Genomic DNA, 18,585 nt, shown 5'->3' on the forward strand with positions numbered 1-18,585 from the left:
AGGTAAAGTCCAGCACGCACCTCAGCATTGCCAATCCTCTTCCCAGAGTTCAAGGCCTGAAATTCACACATGTGAGGAAGGAATTTAGTAACACAATTAAGATCCTGTGTTAGTCTACTTATAGACAATAGGTTGCAATCCAATTTCGGAACATAGAGCACGAAGTGAAGAGTAATATCCTTGGAAATAATAACTGAACCTGTGCCGAATACCCTAGAAAGGGTTCCATCGGCAATTCGAACAGAGGAATTGTTTTGGCAAGGAGTATATTCATGAAAAACCATGAGATTCCTAGTCATGTGATCTGAAGCTCTTGAGTCCACTATCCATGTAGTGTGATTTTCCTGTCTAACATTTAGGGCATGGGAAAAAATACCTTTTTGGGCTACAGATGCGGTACCAATAGTTGTTCCAGTTGATTGAAGAGTCTGTTGGAACATTTTCTGTAGTGCCTCCAATTGCTCTTTGCTAAACGGTCTAGGATTTGAGCTAGTGCCAGATGTGTCTTCTTCGGCTGTAGCGGTGTAACCCCGACCTTCTCTGTTTTGCTGTGGCCGAGAAGGTTTCCAATCGGCAGGTTTACCGTGTAGATGCCAGCAAGTCTCTTTCGTGTGTCCAGGTTTTCTACAATGGTCGCACCATGGACGATTCTTCTTCATTTGGTGGTTGTTGTTGTTGGATTGGGTTCCTCGTGCAACTAGGGCTGAGTTCTCAAGATTTTTGGAGGAATTTTGGGTTCCCAACATCACTTTTTGTCTGCTTTCCTCTCTGCGAATTTCAGAAAAAACTTCCCTAACACTAGGTAATGGCTTAATACTTAGAACTCTTCCACGTACCTCATCTAAATTCTTATTAAGGCCAAGTAAAAATTTGTAGATGCGTTCCTTTTCAATGACCTTCTTGTATAGGAGTCCATCTTCGGGACACTTCCAAACCAATTCTTCATAAATATCGAGTTGTTGCCAATACCGTGTAAGGATATTAAAATATTCGGTAACAGTTGAATCTCCTTGTCGAAGATCCTGGAGAATACTCTTGATTTCGAAAATCGCCGAGGTATTATCGATGTTGGAGTAGGTCTCTCTAGCTGCATCCCATATCTCCTTTGCTGTGCCATAATACATGAAGTTTTCTCCTATGTCATTGGTAATAGAGTTAATTAACCAAGACATCACCATACTATTTTCCAACTTCCAGGTTCGGTATCTTGGATCATCTTCCTTCGGCTGAACAATGGCTTCCGTAAGGTATTCTTCTTTACCTTTCCCGCAGATGAAGATCCGAACAGATTGAGCCCATTGAATAAAATTCTGCCCATTGAGTTTATGACCTGTCATGGGAAGAATGATGCCGTCTGTGGTGCTGGCACTGCCGGAGTGAACTGCTTCAGGTCTGGACGTCACCTCCGAGTTTGATCCTTCCGTTCTGCTCTCCATGGAAAAAGATGATTTTTTTTTTTATACGTGGTTCAGATCTGAATGCTCTGATACCATGAAGAAAATATTCTTCTTTTTTCTTTGTCAAAACTGAATACAAAGTGACCTATATATATACAAGTGGGATTCCTAATCTAAGCCATATAATATGCACAATCACTATCTCTAAGGAAACAATAACTAATTAGGAGAGATTCTCTCATCCATAAAAATAGAAAGTATCCTAACACAAGGAGAGATTCTCTCATCCATAAAAATAGAAAGTATCCTAACACAATCCTTCTAATCTTGGCACTTAATTACAAATCATAATCCCATATTTCCACAGATATAATACGTTTTGACCAAACATCGATTCAAAAAACAAAGTTATCTCTACATTTATATTTTTTGTTTTAGTGAAAAGAGTATCTTACTAACTTCTTGTAGAGCTTTAGGGATTTGAGACATGATGATTCTTTCTCCTCTATATCTTTTTGTGTTGGTGATGGAGGCTCAATGTTGCTTTCTTACTAGGGCAAGGAAAGGGGTTTTCATCTTAGGTTTTAAGGAGATAGGGTATGGGAGGAGGAATGTCTCTTATGTATGGCTTCCATAAAGCAACTAACTTGCTTGAGGTAGTCTCTTCTCTAGTTTGAAGCGGTTTTGAGGTTGTGTATCAACTTAGAGGAAAATAGTTAATCTTAGTAGGTAAGGTTTTGAATTTGGAAGTGATAGCCTTGTTATGAGGTTATAGGGTTGGAGAGTTGTTTTTTACCAATTTGGGCTTCTCATTGGTGCTCCCTTTCAAGTTTTCTTCAGTTTGGGATGTGATGTAGAAGAGGTTTCATAGAAGTTTTCTAGAAACGCCAATATCTCTCCAAGGGTGGAAGATTAACTCTTTTAAAGAATATGTTCTCAGGCTTGTCTATCTAATTCATGTTCTTCTTTGTTATTCCAAGGAGGTGTCTTTAAGATTGTAAAAGATTTAGAGAGACTTCTTTTAAGGGGTGGTGCTATGGAGAAGAAATCCTATCTAGTAAACTAGTTGATTATTTTCTTAGATAAAAGTGAGGGTGGCTTAAGTATTGAAAATCTATCTATGCTTAACAAAAACCCTCAATAGAATATGGTGCTAGTGGTTTGCAATTGAAAGAGGTAGGTTGTACATGTGGGCTATTTGGGCAAGTTTGGTGAAGGGTTGGGTGGGTGGTTTGTTTGTTTTCTTGTGTAGCAAGGGTATAAGATGGGGTTGTGGAAAGCCATAAGGAGATGATGGAAAGAGTTTCATGCTAGTGCTAGATTTGAAGAAGGCAGTGAGAGGATTAGGTTTTGGCATAACTTGTGCTGTATTGATTCACTAGTTCTACTTTGAGTGCATCGTATGCTACTTTATTCTCCATTGCTGACTCCAAGGATGCTTGGGTAAGGATTGGAAATGGGTATAGTTGTTGGACATTGAAGCATTTAATTTTTCATAAATTTTCAAGATTGGGAGTTATAATTCTTTAAGTAGATTCAAGACAAGATGGTTCAAAGAATTTTGAGGACAGATTGACGTGGAGGTTTAATAGGGATGGGAAGTTCTTAAGAAAATCCTTCTATAGTTCTTTGGAATTAGTTTTTCTAGGTCCCTTTACAATCAAAGAAGTTTGGGGTTTTTTGGTTTCTCCTAAAGGTTTGTGCTTAGGAAGAAGAAAAAATTATGACTTTAAACTAACTAAAGAGAAATTGAACTATAGTTTTTTAGTGTTGTATGTGCAATAGGAGTTGGCCAATCATATCATTTTTCATTGTGGGGTAGCCCATAGGCTATGACACCTATTATTCTCTTTTTAATATGACATAGTTGTTGCTTCCTATCGTGAATGGAAAAGAGTGGAGGTGGGGGGTTGTTGGGGGATTTGGCTTGTTGGGAAACTTAAAGAAAGGCTTGGAGGTTAGCTTTGTTATGTTTGTTTTGGATCATTTAATAGTATGGAAACTGAAGAATTTTTGAAGGCTTGTAGTGGTTGATTCAATTGGCAAAGATTCTTTTATCCGAACACTCTTTCTTTGATCCAAATTTTGTGTGGGCAAGTTGCACATTTGTTCTAGAATTTTTGGGTTGAGTCGGTCGTGCTAGTTTGTTTATTTTAATTGTTTCTTGCCCTTTAATGCCTTTTTATACCTCTTTTGGGTTTACCTCATCTTTGATTGATGTTTTTTAATAGGTTGTTCTTTTGCCTTAAAAAAAAGGGGGAAGAACCATAAAGGCAACTCCAAATTCCAAAACCAAAATATGAGTATTGAAAATTCCATAAGTTGTAGAGAAATAGAAATCAAATGATTTTAAATAAATTGGAAAATAACACTAATAAAAAAAATCATTTTTTGTGCAATCTTAGGAGTTTCTGAATTTTTTGATTTTTTTCTATTTTTTGTGAAATGATCTAACTAATCTACAATAAGTTCTAGGATTTGATTGATGCTTTAGTACCAAGTTAGAAATAAAACCTTGTGTGGCTGAGATTAAGGTAAGAAAGGGAAAAGGATGAAGGAAGGATGAAAAATAAAGTATAGAAAGATTTTGGTTTTCTGGCTCTTGTTAGGTTTTTCTCTTTTTGATCATCCTTAATATTTTGGAAGGATTTCTCCTCCTTTGCTTGTACTTAAATTCATATAAATGAATAGTTTGTTCCTAATCAAAAAGAGAGGAAAAAAAACAGAGTTCTTCTCACTTATTTACATTTTCAACTAAGATTATGAAAATGCTCTAAATAACTGGAAGCTAATAATTAATAAATAACTCTTAAAAGAAAATAATAAAATAAAACAGTAGCAATAATCATTTAGCTAATGCATGTAAACTTATAATGAGGACACTTCTATGCTTTGCTGACATGCTTGGTTCTGTGTCAGGGGAACGCATGATGGACTATGTGACTTTGGATGATAGATCAATTGGAATGTTTTGGGTTATGTCTTACACCATGGCACAGCCTGCTTGTGACACTGTGATGAATTGGTTCTCCTCTGCTGGAGCGGCAGAATTGATACCGGGATCACATTTACAGTCCAATGAGAGGGTAATGGTGATGAAGGAAATAAGCCCATTGCCGATGTCATTATTATCTGGATTTTCATTGCACTTATGTATGAAACTGGCCTTTCAAATGGAAGATTCTTTGTTTTCAGGACAGGTACTCAATATTATTATCTTGTTCATACTATAATTGATATTTAGGCATAAGATGTTATGTTTTGCAATCAAAAGTACTACCTAATGTCTACAATTAGTTTAGCTATGGTAATGAGGGAAGCCACTATATATCTTGTTTCATCCTATAAAGAATTATATGTTTTGTATTGTTTGGTAGCTATTCTTCTTTAGATTTTTTTGTTTCTAATAGGACATATGGGTCTTATGAGAATCATACTAGCATGCCTTAAGGGTACTAGTGTTGGGTGCAAGGGTATGTATAGGCGTCTAGTTCTTCACATCTCAAATTTTAGGATATGGATACTGTGAGTGGAAGAAAGAAAGAGGGAAACGATTCGGCACTTAATTGTACTAGAAAAATTTTACAAGGTATAAATACATAATTTGTACAGCTATTAAAGGAAAAAAAATTCATAATATACTACTATTCAATCCTTAGAATTGCGCCATATCTACTCCCTACCAAAATACATAAAACATTGATTATACTAGATTTGATGAATCTGGACAGATTTTATGTTCCTCCTGCTAACACTCCCCCTCAAGTTGGCCTATAGATGTTGTGCACTCCCAGCTTGCCAACCACAAATTATAATTGGATTGTTGAGATTCCTTTTGTGAAGATATCTGTGAGCTGTGGTTTGGTTGTTATAAAAGGTGTGGAAATTTGTCCTCTCTCAATTTTTTACTTTCATAAAGTGTCTATCCATCTTAACATGTTTGGTATGATCATGTTGAATTGGATTATGTGCAATATTGATTACAACTTCATTATCACAATAAATCTTCGTTAGTGTTTTAGGCTCCAATTTAAACCCACCCAGGTAGTAATCCTTTAATCCATAAAACTTCACATATTTCTTGTGGCATAGCTTGAAATTCAGCTTCAACATTGGATCTTGCCACAACCATCTGTGTTGCTTCCCTAAGGTGCTGTATTTTGTCATTGATCTTTTATCCATAAGAGAGCCAACCCAATTTGCATCTATATAGACTTCTATATGTAGGTGACCACTTTTGGAAAAGAAGAATTCCTTTTCAAGGGTAACCTTAGAAATCAAGAAATTGTATAACTATTCAATCTTAGATATCAAGGAATTATACAACTAATCTCAAAAATCAAGGAATTAATTCCCTTGTATTTTCAATCAAATCTCAAAAATTAAGGAGTTAATTCCTCGGTTTCTTCAATTAGATTAATCAACACCCCCTGTTAAGCTAGTGAGTAGATGTCATCCATTCCCACCTTGCTAGTTATCTTCTAAAATGAGTGACTCAGTAGAGCCTTTGTTAAGTTAACAATAAGTTGCCCGTCATTAAGGAGTACAAATTAGTCTACTATCTAGTTTCTCTTTGATAAAGTGTGATCCACTTCAACCTGTTTTCTATGATCATGTTGAACTAGGTTGTGAGCAATATTGGTTGGTGATTTATTATTGTAGCATAGCTTCATAATCCCCTTCTACTTTACTCTTAGATCACCAAGAATTATTTTCAAGCAAAGTAGTTCACAAATTTCAATGAGGCATCGGTACTGAGTTGCATCAACTTTGATATAGACTAGGTTAAGGGATAGACTCCAACTTTTCTATTCTCTTCACTTACACCTTTTAACAAGTAATCAAATGTCTCCTCTTATCCTCAAAACCTAATGTTCCTCTCAGTCGATAGCATCTATAAAATGCTTACATGGCTTCTTACCACAACACTCCCCTTGGTACGCCTCACAAAATCCCAGAACACAAAAACAAAAGCCCACTTGATTATTGTAAAGAGCCCCCACCCATGATCATCCTGATGTTCTTTGAAGCTAATTTTTCTGGTGTCCAAAACATACAATCAACTACAATATGGACCATAGTGACTGTTTATTGCAAATTGAAACTAATCCATCATGCTTAACATTAAGTTTCCAAATTTTAAGTCTACTAAATACTTTATCAATTCAAAATATCAGTTTTAATATGGAATGCGCATTACTATGGCATCTTTTGGTTTCATCAATCTGGTTACATTCTGACAGCTGTGCTTTTTTGAACAATACTCTCTAGTCAGCTGACTCCAATGAAATAGAATCTAGATATTATTTCTATAATAATTTCCTTATGGATGAATAAATGCAAAAGGGATGAACAACTTTCATCATTGCTATTGTGGGTCCACAAGAGTTTTATGAATCTAACAAAATGTATTTTGATGCTTAATTTTAACATCTTGCCACAGGTTGTGCCTAGCATTGCATTGGTTGAAACATATACTCGATTGCTGCTAATTGCACCGCACTCTTTATTTCGTTCACACTTCAGTGTAATTCTCTTTTCCTTCTAGAACTATTTCTTCTATAGTTTTTTTTTTCTCATGAATTACTGTGCTTTTAATTTCATTCACACTTCAGTGTAATTTCCTTTGTCTCCTAGAAATATTTCTTATATAGTTTTTTTGTTCTCATGAATTATTGTGTTTTTATGCCTTTGTGTTGATAAATGAATAGAGAGGGAATTAGGAGTTTCTCCCAAGTCAAAAGAAGATTATCTAAGTAGGATCCATTTGAGTTTATCATTAAGTTCATCTTATTGACATTTGCAAATAGTTGTACATGGACACCTGCTTCATTGGAAACCAAAACAAGTATCATATGGATATTCACCATGGAGTGAACATTAGCCTCAAATAGTCTTTTGCTATGATCATGTTACTCTAAGATGATTGATCACAAGTCAAGTTTGGAAAATGGAACTCTTTAAGAAAGCAATAGATGAGTAGGACATTAAAATCTTGTTTTTCTTTTCTGGTTCTTTAAATTAGTAATATTTTTTTTTTTGTTCTAGTTGTTTGCCAAATCTGTGGAAGGCTATCCTTCTATTGTTTTTCAATTGTTTTTTGGAAGATTAATTATATGTAATCACCATGTCTGGAATTTCTGATGAGGAGTTCTTGGGTGACTCATTGAAGCAAAGTTCCACCTAGAATTCACAGATTCTATTGTTAAGTATAGGAGACTATCCAACTTTGTAAATTACCACTTATAGATTGAACGGACAAAACTTCTTAAGATGGTCTTAGTTCGTGAAGTTGTTTGTTAGAGGAAAGGGAAAGATTGGTTATCTGATTGGTGCAACAAAGGCTCCAAGAAGAGATGATCCAACCTATTCTATTTGGGATGCTGAAAACTCAATGATCATGTTCTGGCTTGTGAACTCTATGGAACCAAAAATTGGTCAAACATACATGTTTCTCACCATTGCAGAAGAAATATGGGAGGTAGTAGGTGAGACATATTCCAATTTTGGAAATTCAGCACAAATCTACGAAATCAAGACAAAGATTCGTGAGATTAAACTATGCGATCGAAGTGTTACAACATATTATAACACCCTCAAAGGGTGTGATGGCGAGAACTTGATTTCTTTTATGAGTTTAAAAGGCATGTGCCATGGATAGTACCTTATTCAAGAAGATGTTAGAGAAGGATCGCGGGTTTGAATTTCTAGTGGGACTCAATGTAGATTTGGATGAGCTAGGAGGTTGTATTTTAGGCAGGGAGCAAACCTTCTACTAGAGAAGTATTCTCAGAGGTTAGAAGTGAAGAGAGCAAGAAGATAGTGATGATGAAAAGAATCCAGTTGGTGTCTCAATTCAATTGAGAACTCTGCCTTGAACACCATGACTATAGAAACTACAACTGTTGTAACGAATCAGAAACTACAGCAAAAGGTTGAAGACAAGGCAACATCTCATGTGATTTCTACAATAAGCCTTGACATACAAGAGCTATTGTTGGAAATTACATGGCAAACTTGCAAACTAGATGGGTGGCCGATTTGGAGACAAAACAAGGTGAGGAATGCAAGCTGCGATGGAGATGCGAATTTTTGGACCTATGACATCTCCCTTTAGCAAAGGGCAGTTGCAGCATCTCTACAAGTTGCTGCATCAAACTCAATCTCAAACTCTTATTTCAACCAGTTCTCTTGCTAAAAAAGATATCCTCTAAGCACCCTCACTACTTTAAAGAACTCTACACCATGGATCATTGATTCAAGTGCATCAATCACATGACTAGTCAATCCACTTGCTTTGATACCCCACAACAAAACAATATTGCTGAGAGGAAAAACTGACATCTTCTTGAGGTTGCAAGGGCAATAATGTTCACCATGGGAGTTCCTAAATATCTATGGGGTGAAGTTGTTCTTACAGCTTCATATTTGATTAATAGGATGCCAACTCAGATCTTAAAGTTTGAAACTCCTTTAAATAATTTGTTAAAAGTCAAAATCCTCATACTCAACTCTTCACCTCACCACCTCTTTTGAGGTTTTCAGTTTTGTGGCTTTTGTCCATATTCATAAACAAAATCGTTCAAACTTTATCTAAAAAATGTGTATTACTAGGATATCCTATCCCTGAAAATTATTTTGTTTGTATAGATGTTATATTCATTGAAAACCAATCATACTTCACCAAAAGTATCGTTTAGGGGCAGAATAATGGGAAAGAAGACCGAAGTGTTGGCTTCTTTACCTTTACCAACCACTTCTTCACCGAGTTTCTCTTGGTCTGATCCTAATCCCATTAGTCTGAATATTATAGACTATGGAAAATCATTAATAGGAGGCAAAACACTACCAAGAAAACTTGAAAGTGAACTTCATGTTTACTCTAGAAGGGAGAATCATCATGATAAACAGCATCAACCCATGCTAATAAACTTCTTGAGGTAAAGGCAAGTCAAATGACCAAGTAACTCAGTCCCTAATCCTACTTTGATTCTTGAGTCTGGTAGTGAGAATTTCCTTTCATCTTGATATTCCCATTGCACTTAGGAAAGGTGCTCGTTCTTGCACAATGCATCCTATTGCGAAATATGTCTTGTCATAGGCGATCACCTACATATAAAGCTTTTTCCATTATCTCTCTAATGTTTCTATTCCTAGGTAATGGTGAGTTGGAGGAGGAAGTTCTTATGGACTTGCTACTAGGGTTTGAAAGAGTTTATGAAGCCAGAAAAGTTTTGTAGATTGAAGCAATCACTCTATGGGTTGAAACAATCACCTAGAGCATGGTTTGATCGATTTACAAGAGCAGTTGAAGGCTAAGGATATCTCCAAAATCAGTTTGATCATACGTTATTTCTCAAACATTCGAGTAATGGAAAGATGACCATTCTTATCATGGATGTAGATGACATTATCTTAACTAGAGATAATTTTTTTTGTTCAATAAACAAAAGAATTGTATTACGAAGAGGCGCTAAAATAGCGACCCATAGAATTACAATATGGAGACACTTACCCACTTACAATTGGACCCAAAACAACAAGGAAAAACAAAAAACCTTCTCCCTCATTGCGAACCCACCCAATCTATAAAATCTATTAAGGTCGAAGGACTACCTTTTATCCACAATTTGGTTTTCGACCAAAATAAATACACAAAAGAAGCTTTCAGCCTTTGGATGGACAACAAACTATCTTCAAAAGCAATTTTATTCATTGCTTTCTAAATGACTCAAAACAAGTATAACGGTCCCACTTGCCACACCGCCTTCCTCTTTTTACCCACAAAAGAGCCCCTCCACCTTAGAAGGGTTTCCTTTACCAAAACAGGAAACACCCAAGACACTCCAAAAAAAGAATGGAGCAACATCCACACTTCTTTTGTTTTCTCACAATGAAGAAAAAGGTGATCAATCGATTCCTCAAACATTTGGCACATAAAGCATCTATTAGCCAAAACCCAACCCCTTTTTTGCAAACGGTCCAAGGTTAGAACTCTTCCCCACAAAGCCTCCCAAACGAAGAAACTTAATTTGGGCTGCACACAAGAATTCCATATAACCTTCGAAGGGAAAGAAACAAGAGAAACCGGCTGCAAGACCCTATACAAAGACTTTATCGAAAACACCCCATCCTTTGATTCCATCCACCTCACCCTATCCTCCTCATCCACACTCATCTCTTCTATCTCCCAATCATTGAAAGGTCTAGTGAAACAAGGGCTCCAACTTCCCCTCATTTCCCCCGCAGCTGTCCAAACTTCATTTACCCAAGCCTCTTTGGAAGTTGCTAGAGCAAATAAACAAGGGAAAGCCTTGCACAAAGGGGTGGTTCCACACCACTTGTCTTTCCAAAACCTCATATTCTTTCCATCACCTACCACAAAGTCAAACGAAGGGGTCACTAGGTGTCCCACTTTGCTTATTGCTTTCCACAACCCAGCTCCATGGGCCTCCCTAGCCTCATAAGAGCTCCACCCTCCTTTTTCCTCCCCATATTTCTTTCTAATCACTTGGTTCCAAAGGGCCTTTCTTTCAATTGCAAAGCGCCAAACCCACTTGCCAAGGAGAGCCCTATTGAAAGTCCCAAGACCCTTAACCCCCAACCCTTCTTTTATTTTTTCTAAACAAACAATCGGCCACCTTACTAAGTGCAGTTTTTGCTCAAGGGCCCCACCACCCCACAAAAAGTCCCTTTGAATATGCTCTAATCTCATTTTAACCACCCTAGACAGCTGGAAAATAGACATGAAATAGATCGGCAGATTAGACAAAGTACTTCGAATTAAGGTAATCCTCATCCCCCTTGGAAATGTATTGACGTTTCCACATAGCCAAGCTCTTGTGGAGTCTTTCTTCTATTCCATCCCAAGCGGTAGTAGATTTAAAAGAAGCACCCAACGACATTCCTAAGTAAGTGGAGGGCAATCTTCCCACCTTATAACCGAACTCTTCAACCAACTCTTCTACATTTTCAACTCTACTAACCAGTATCAACTCACTTTTTTCCAGATTCACTTTTAACCCTGAAATTGTCTCAAACCACATTAACAACCAACACAAATATGTCAACTGCTCCACCTTCGCCACATAAAAAATCAATGTATCGTCAGCAAACAGCAAATGAGAGACCTGGACCCCTTCACCTCTTCTTCCCCGATCTGAGCAAGGCGATAAAAAACCTCCAGCAACTGCTCTCTTCAACAGACAGCTGAAAGCCTCCATCATAATAACAAACAAGTAAGGCGAAAGGGGTCTCCTTGTCTTAAACCCCTTGAGCTTTGAAAAAATCCAGAAGGGGTTCCATTCACCAAAACAGAGAAACTAGCAGTGGATAGACACCACTTTATCCATCTATGCCACTTTTCCCCAAACCTCATCTTCTCTAACACCGCTAAAAGAAAAGACCAGTCCACATGATTATAGGCTTTCTCAATGTCCAATTTGCAGAGAATCCCCCCTCTATTGGTTTTCACAATCGAGTTTATTGCTTCATTAGCTATCAACACTGCATCCATAATCTGTCGCCCCTCCACAAATGCATTTTGAGACATTGAGATCACCTTAGCTAACACCCCCTTCAGCCTATTAGCTAGCACCTTGGTTAACCACTTGTACAACCCTCCCACCAAGCTAATTGACCTAAAATCCTTCAAGTCCTCAACCTCCCCTTTCCTAGGAATCAACACTAGAAAGGTTGCATTCAGACTTCTTACAAAGCTCCCAGACTCATGGAACTGTTTGAAGAAGATCATCACCTCCACCTTTACAAAATCCCAAGAATACTGCTAGAATGCCATTGAGAAACCGTCCAGGCCTAGTGCTTTCTCCTCGCAAAAGCCTGATAGCGCACCAAATACCTCCTCCTCCAAGAAATACTTCTCCAACCCTTCCACATCCAGCTCTCCCAGCCTCTCAAAAATCAAACCATCTATATTGGGCTTCCAACCACCGAGATTTGCCAACAGACCTTGGAAAACTCTGCTCACTTTCTCTTTAATTTCACTTTCCTCAATGAGTCACCTCCCACTAACTTTTACTCTAGTCAGCTGATTCCTTCTTCTATGAGCATTAGCCATCTGATGAAAAAACCTTGTATTTCTATCCCCCTTATTCAACCAAATTTCTCTAGACTTCTGCCTCCACGATGCTTCTTCTAAAATGACCCACTTTTTATAAGTCTTTCTTGCTTACTTCCTAGCTTCTTCTTATTCCATAGACAGTGAACAAGCACTTTGTTCTTAATTTCAACCTTACCAAATATCTCTTTATTCTAGCTTCTCATAATCGGTTTCAAAGCCTTCAACTTTTCAGCCAAAATGAAGTTGGCTGACCCGCTAACCTGAATCCCCTCCCATCACTTCCTCAACACCTCTTTAAAGCCCTCCTCCTTCAGCCACATATTTTCAAATCTAAAAGGCACGGGCCCTCTCCTCATCTCTCCCCCATCAAGAAGAATCAGAGAATGATCAGAAACCAACCTAGCCAGAACAACTTGAATGGCCCCTTGAAAGTGAACTTCCCAATCTTTAGAAATGAGAAACCGGTCAATTCTCTACTTCAACTGATTATTAAATCCTCCACTCCAAGTGAACAACCCCTCCTGAAGAGGCAAGTCCCTTAGTTCTAAGTCCTCAACCACCTCTGAGAATCTTCTCATTGTCGAGGACAGACAACCTTCTCTACTATGCTCAGAGGGGAATCTTATCATGTTAAAATCTCCTGCTATGCACCAAGGCTCATCCCACAATCCTCTAATGGCCTCCAACTTACTAAAAAATCTTCTCTATCCAACATCATAGTGGGTCCATACACTCTTGTGAAAATCCAGCAAAAACCGTCCTCATAGTTCTTGAAGCAATAGGAGACTGAAAATTTGCTCATCTCCATCTCCACCATCTGTAACACCCTATTATCCCAGAAACCACCCCCCTCCCCCTTCCTTGAATTCACAGCCCCCCACTCCAAACATCTTCCTACCCCGATACTTCTCACAATCCCACTAGTCATCTCCTGAATTTTTGTTTCCTGGAGGTACACTAAATCCACCTTCTGAGTTTTAATAACATCTTTTATCAATTTTCTCTTATCTCTATCATTTGCCCCCCTTACATTCCACGAAAGGATTCGAAGCCTAATCTAACACACTCCGGATGACTCTGATCTCCTCCTGACCCACTGTAATTTACCGAACATTCAAGTTTCTTTAGCTCTCGGTCAAATCTAGAGGATTTTTGTCTTTTCCTCTTTTTTTCCATTTGCCCTCTCAAATCGTTCTCTTCTTTCCTTCATTCTATTAAGAAGCTTTAGAATCTCTCCTTCAAATCCCTCAGTGGGTATTCCCAAACAATGACAAAATTTTGCCAGGCAATTGTACCTCCACGACTCCACATCCCCTCCCTTTTCCTCAACCCTCTCATCCCTTCCCTTCCTAATAGGGACAGATTCGCCATCGCCCTTCTCAAAATCCCTTTCTTTCGCCAACATCACCCTCAGAGGATTTACAGACAGCTCCCTTTCATTTTCTTTCAAAATGACATAAGCATCATGACCTTCCTCTACCTCGATCAAAGCCCCCTCCATCCTAGAGAAAGGAGAAGAAGAAGAGTCTCGTCCTCCCCAAAGGCAAACAAAAGGAGGCGAAAAGAAGGAGTACTTGGAAGCTTCTTCCATAAGGCACTCATTTGCCGGAGAAAAACTGCCTAAATTCCCTTCTACCTCTTCAGAACCTTTTTCGCCAACCAAATCTTCTTTTGCAAACCACCCCTTAGATAACATTCGAAAATCCGATGCCCTACATTTTTTTAAAGGCTTGTCCAAGAAAACCTGATCTGGGTCCGAAACCCGCTCCGCTCCTTTACTGGACTGCCCCGCCTCCCAAAACAACTTGGGCCCGCACCTTTCATCTTCTCTTAAAGCACAACCCAACTTAGAACTTAAAAGGTTTGTAGGGCCTTCACATAACAAGCCTACATTCCCTTGGACCCGAGCATCCAAACAAATGGGCCTGCATCCATTAAGTGCAGTTGACCCCCCCGTTCTCTCTTAAGCCCACCCTTCCATCCCCCTTCTCTCCAGTCCCCTTCCCAAAGCTTGAAAATCCATCAACGATTTTTGCAGTCCCATCTCCATCACCTTTCTCTTCACCCCTATTTGTTCTGACTGAACCTGCCCCATCAACCTTTGCTGCACACCAAATATCCTTCCCCATACCACTGTTGCTCTCCGCGCGTGAACCCACTTCCTTCTCTTCCCTAACCTTTCCTCCCTCTCTCCTTTTCAATTTATTCATTGGCACCACCGCAGAAACCCACGACGACACCTCCCACCACCATTGGACTGCATAACAATAAGATTTCACCACTAAATGCAACGTCCTCGGAAAATCTATTTTCTCCGCCTTCACCAAAATTCTGGCCCATTGGAGCTGAGAAAACTTTTTCGTTTCTTCATTTACCTCAACGAAACCTCCACAACAGTCACCAATTTTTTTAAACACCTTTCCACTCCAACAGTGAAGCAGGACACCCATCACCCTCACCCACACTTCTTTTGCTAAACTTCCTAAGCGCAAACATCCCGCCTCACTCCATCTCTCCAAATGCAACAATTTATCCTTGTAGCGATGCATCCCTCTCTTTGCCTTCTCCTCATCTTCAAACTCCAGCAGAAAGAAAGCTCCTCCCAGCTTCATAACTTTCATGCCTGCCTTAAGATTCCAAAAACGCTTCCCCCATTTCCTAAACGAGGCGATCTTTCGACTCCACCACAGACCCATTACCCCTCCTACTGACTAAGCAACGACCCAACACGTCCTTCCTACCCCTCAACTCTCTACCTCCAAACTGTAACCACAACGCATCTCCTATCCTTCCAGCTGGCTTCTCCCTAGCAACACCCACGAATGCCTTCTTCTCACCCTCCACCAATTTTCCAAGGCTCTTTTCGGCCTTGCCTTCTTTTGTCACCGCTTTCGTCTGTGAATCAGCTCGGGAAGCCTCTGCTTCAGTCTTTGCTTCAGCTTGAGTAACTACCCCCAAAGCCCGTAGTTTCTCAACGAGAATGGCCGAACCCCCTAGCAATCCCTTTTCTTCAAGGAAAACTAAGCAAAATCTTTTTGCCTCCAAATCAACGATAGAACATAAGACGAATCTCCCTGCCCCGTTTACATGCCTTTCCAACCTGAACTTTCTCCCCTCTTCCTCCTAGGCTTTTACCTACCTTCCTTTATGCTCCTCTCTGCAACATTCTTCAAATCCTTCCAAAAGGTTTCTTAAACTTAAATCTCCAAACCGGATCCAAGAGAGACCTCTACTCCTCTCCACAATGGTACCTTTTAACTTCCCTTGGACTTCCTCTACTGAAACTTCAAACCACTTCGACTCAATCGCAACCCAACACTTTCCCCCTCTCATCTCATCTCACAAATTTAATGACACATAAACAACAACCATGGCTATACTTCCAACACGACCTGAAAAGCAAGAAGTCTTAACCGGAGATAATGTGAATGAGTTGAATAAATTGAAGCCATTTCTCAATCCAGAATTTGAAATTAAAGATCTCGGGGCTTTAAAGTACTTAGGAATGGGATTTGAAAATCCAAGAAAGGAATATTTGTCACACAAAGGAGATATGCGCTTGAGCTACTATTAGAAACTAGTTTACTTGCAAACTAGTGGAGACTCTAATGGAACTAATTGTGGAACTATAAGCGGCAAGAATTGAAAGAATGGGAAATCAAGAGCAGTAACAAAGGCTAATTGAAAGGGTAATTTGTCGTTCACATACATGGCTAGACATAGCTTTTGTAGTTAGCGTAGTTAGTCAATCCATGCACTCACTAGGAGAAGAACACTGATATTGTCCAACGGATTCTCAAATATCTAAAAGTGACACCATAGAGATGATTATTGTTTGAGAATCACTGTCATTTGCAAATTGAAGCTTACATGGATGCTAACTGGGCAAGTAGTATAACAAATAGAAGATCCACATCAGGGTACTGCATTTTTGTTAGAGGTAACCTAGTTACCTAGAGAAGTAAAACAATAAATGGTGGTAGCAGTGAGTAGTGCTGAAATGGAGTTTCAAGCTGCTAATCATGGAATTTGTGAGTTAATTTGGCTAAAAAAACTATTGAAAGACTTGAAATTTCCTAGTTCATTGCCTATGAAGCTCTAGTGTGACAAAAAAGAAGCTATCAACATACCTAATAATCCAATCTAACATGACATAACCAAACATGTGAAGGTTGATCAGCATTTCATTAAAGAGAAATTGGAAAATGAACTGATTAGCATGCTTTACATTCCTACTGAAGAACAGCTGTTCAATGATCTTACAAAGGGATTGTTGAAATGGCGATTGGATTATCTTACATGCAAGCTAGGAATGCAAGGTATTTTTGAGCTAGCTTGAGAGGAAGTGTTAGCAGATTTGGTGCAATAAATTAGGCAAGATTGGTGCAACAAATGAAGAGAGACTTATGGAATTATCTCCTATAAATCTTATGTTTGTTTTTAAATATAGTAGGTCCTATTTTTTAGGCTAATCCTTAGGCTAAATTCCCTATGTACATAGTATTCTTTTATAGTAAGTGTCACAAATTAATAGGATTGTAAACTGAAATTATTATGGAAAATACAGAGAACATATTTTCTCTTTAGCTCTGCACACATTAACTGAGAATGAGAAAATAACAGTCAACTATGTTGTCAACTTAACATAGTTGGCTGGTGAATCCTTGTATTTATGGGGAAATTCAATGGTTGATAACTTTGTCTATTGGATAAATAACTAAACTAAAAAGGTAAACACTAATGGACAATAGATCTGCTTGGACAAAGTATTCTGCAAGGCCGTTTAAGAAAAAGTTCTTGTGAGGACATCAGCTAGCCGATCTGAAGAGCAAACTTAAGGAGTAGAAATCTCTTGGGTAGGACTTTTTCACGAACAAAATGCCAATCGATCTCTATATGCTTTGTCCATTCATGCAAAACAGGATTAGATGCAGTGTGAATGGTTGGCTGATAGTCATATGAAGTTCATATTTCTTACTCTTCTGCCCTTTCTTTATTTTATTTTATTTATTTATTTATTTATTTTTACATTAAGATGCAATTTTTGCTCATTAATACTATGATAGCTTGTACTAAAGTTGCAACTTTCTGAAGCACTTGTCACAGAGGTATCCTGCAATATTAAGCAAGCCTGGGGCGACTCTTTTGGTGCTTGAGATTTTGAACTACCGCTTGCTTCCACTCTACAGGTAAATTGTCTATCTGGTCTTTGGGGTGAAATAGCTCTAATTCCTGGTCAGTACTAGTTTGAATCTGAGCATGTTGAAAACCATAAGAGTATGGGGAATTCCTAGTATAAGCATATATCATATTTATTTTCTGAACTTTGCCTCTTGCTGCTTGGGCTCTATAGGTTTTTCAGATGGAATTAATCTCTCTTGAACATATATATATATATATATATATATATATATATATATATATATATATATATATATATATATATATATATATATATAATTTGATGATATGGCCAGGTAATTTTTTAAGTTGACATAGTCTCTTCATCTCTAGGTACCAAGGGAAAGGCAAAACCTTAATGTATGATGTTACAAAAATAGTTTCTGCACTTAAAGGGAAACGTGGAGATCATCGTGCATTTAGGTTGGCAGAAAACTTGTGCATGAATCTAATTTTGTCATTGAGAGACCCTTTTCAAGTGAAAAAGGAAGGGAAGGTAGATATTATCGTCTCCAAGCTGCAGCTTTTTGTTCTGTTGCTATATTGGACTAAAAAGTTAATGTCTCTGTCTTTACCTTTTTAGGGTCCAACTGAATTTACAGAAACTTTGAATCGTATAACAATAATTACTCTTGCCATCATCATTAAGACACGTGGAATTGCTGAAGCTGATCACCTGCCTTATCTACAAACTATGTTGGAACAAATAATGGCAACTAGTCAACATACGTGGTCAGAAAAAACTTTACGTTATTTCCCTTCCCTGCTCCGTGAAGCCATGATTGGACGGATAGATAAGAAGAGCCTGGCAATTCAAGCATGGCAGCAGGTTAGTCATTGTACTCCATTTTCTAAAATGATGGGTCTACTACCTTGTTATCGTTATTATTGTTGTAGCTGCTGCACTGCCTTCATACTTCCATTGCT

At 38.3% G+C, this 18,585-nt stretch overlaps 1 protein-coding gene across 5 annotated transcripts in view; it reads left to right on the forward strand.

The window, feature by feature from the left end:
• LOC117913451 (mediator of RNA polymerase II transcription subunit 23) overlaps positions 1-18,585 on the forward strand; it is a 125,008-nt gene that overhangs the window by 59,699 nt on the left and 46,724 nt on the right. For 3 of the 5 annotated variants that reach the window (XM_034828437.1, XM_034828445.1, XM_034828460.1), the window contains 5 exons: positions 4,317-4,597; positions 6,841-6,924; positions 17,572-17,666; positions 17,992-18,154; positions 18,242-18,487. In XM_034828437.1, coding sequence (XP_034684328.1) covers positions 4,317-4,597; positions 6,841-6,924; positions 17,572-17,666; positions 17,992-18,154; positions 18,242-18,487 — 869 coding nt within the window. The remainder of the gene's footprint in view (positions 1-4,316; positions 4,598-6,840; positions 6,925-17,571; positions 17,667-17,991; positions 18,155-18,241; positions 18,488-18,585) is intronic. The other 2 variants (XM_034828452.1, XM_034828467.1) reach the window with 1 other exon arrangement.

Source organism: Vitis riparia, chromosome 1 (assembly GCF_004353265.1).
Source record: "Vitis riparia cultivar Riparia Gloire de Montpellier isolate 1030 chromosome 1, EGFV_Vit.rip_1.0, whole genome shotgun sequence".
Lineage (NCBI taxonomy): Eukaryota > Viridiplantae > Streptophyta > Magnoliopsida > Vitales > Vitaceae > Vitis > Vitis riparia.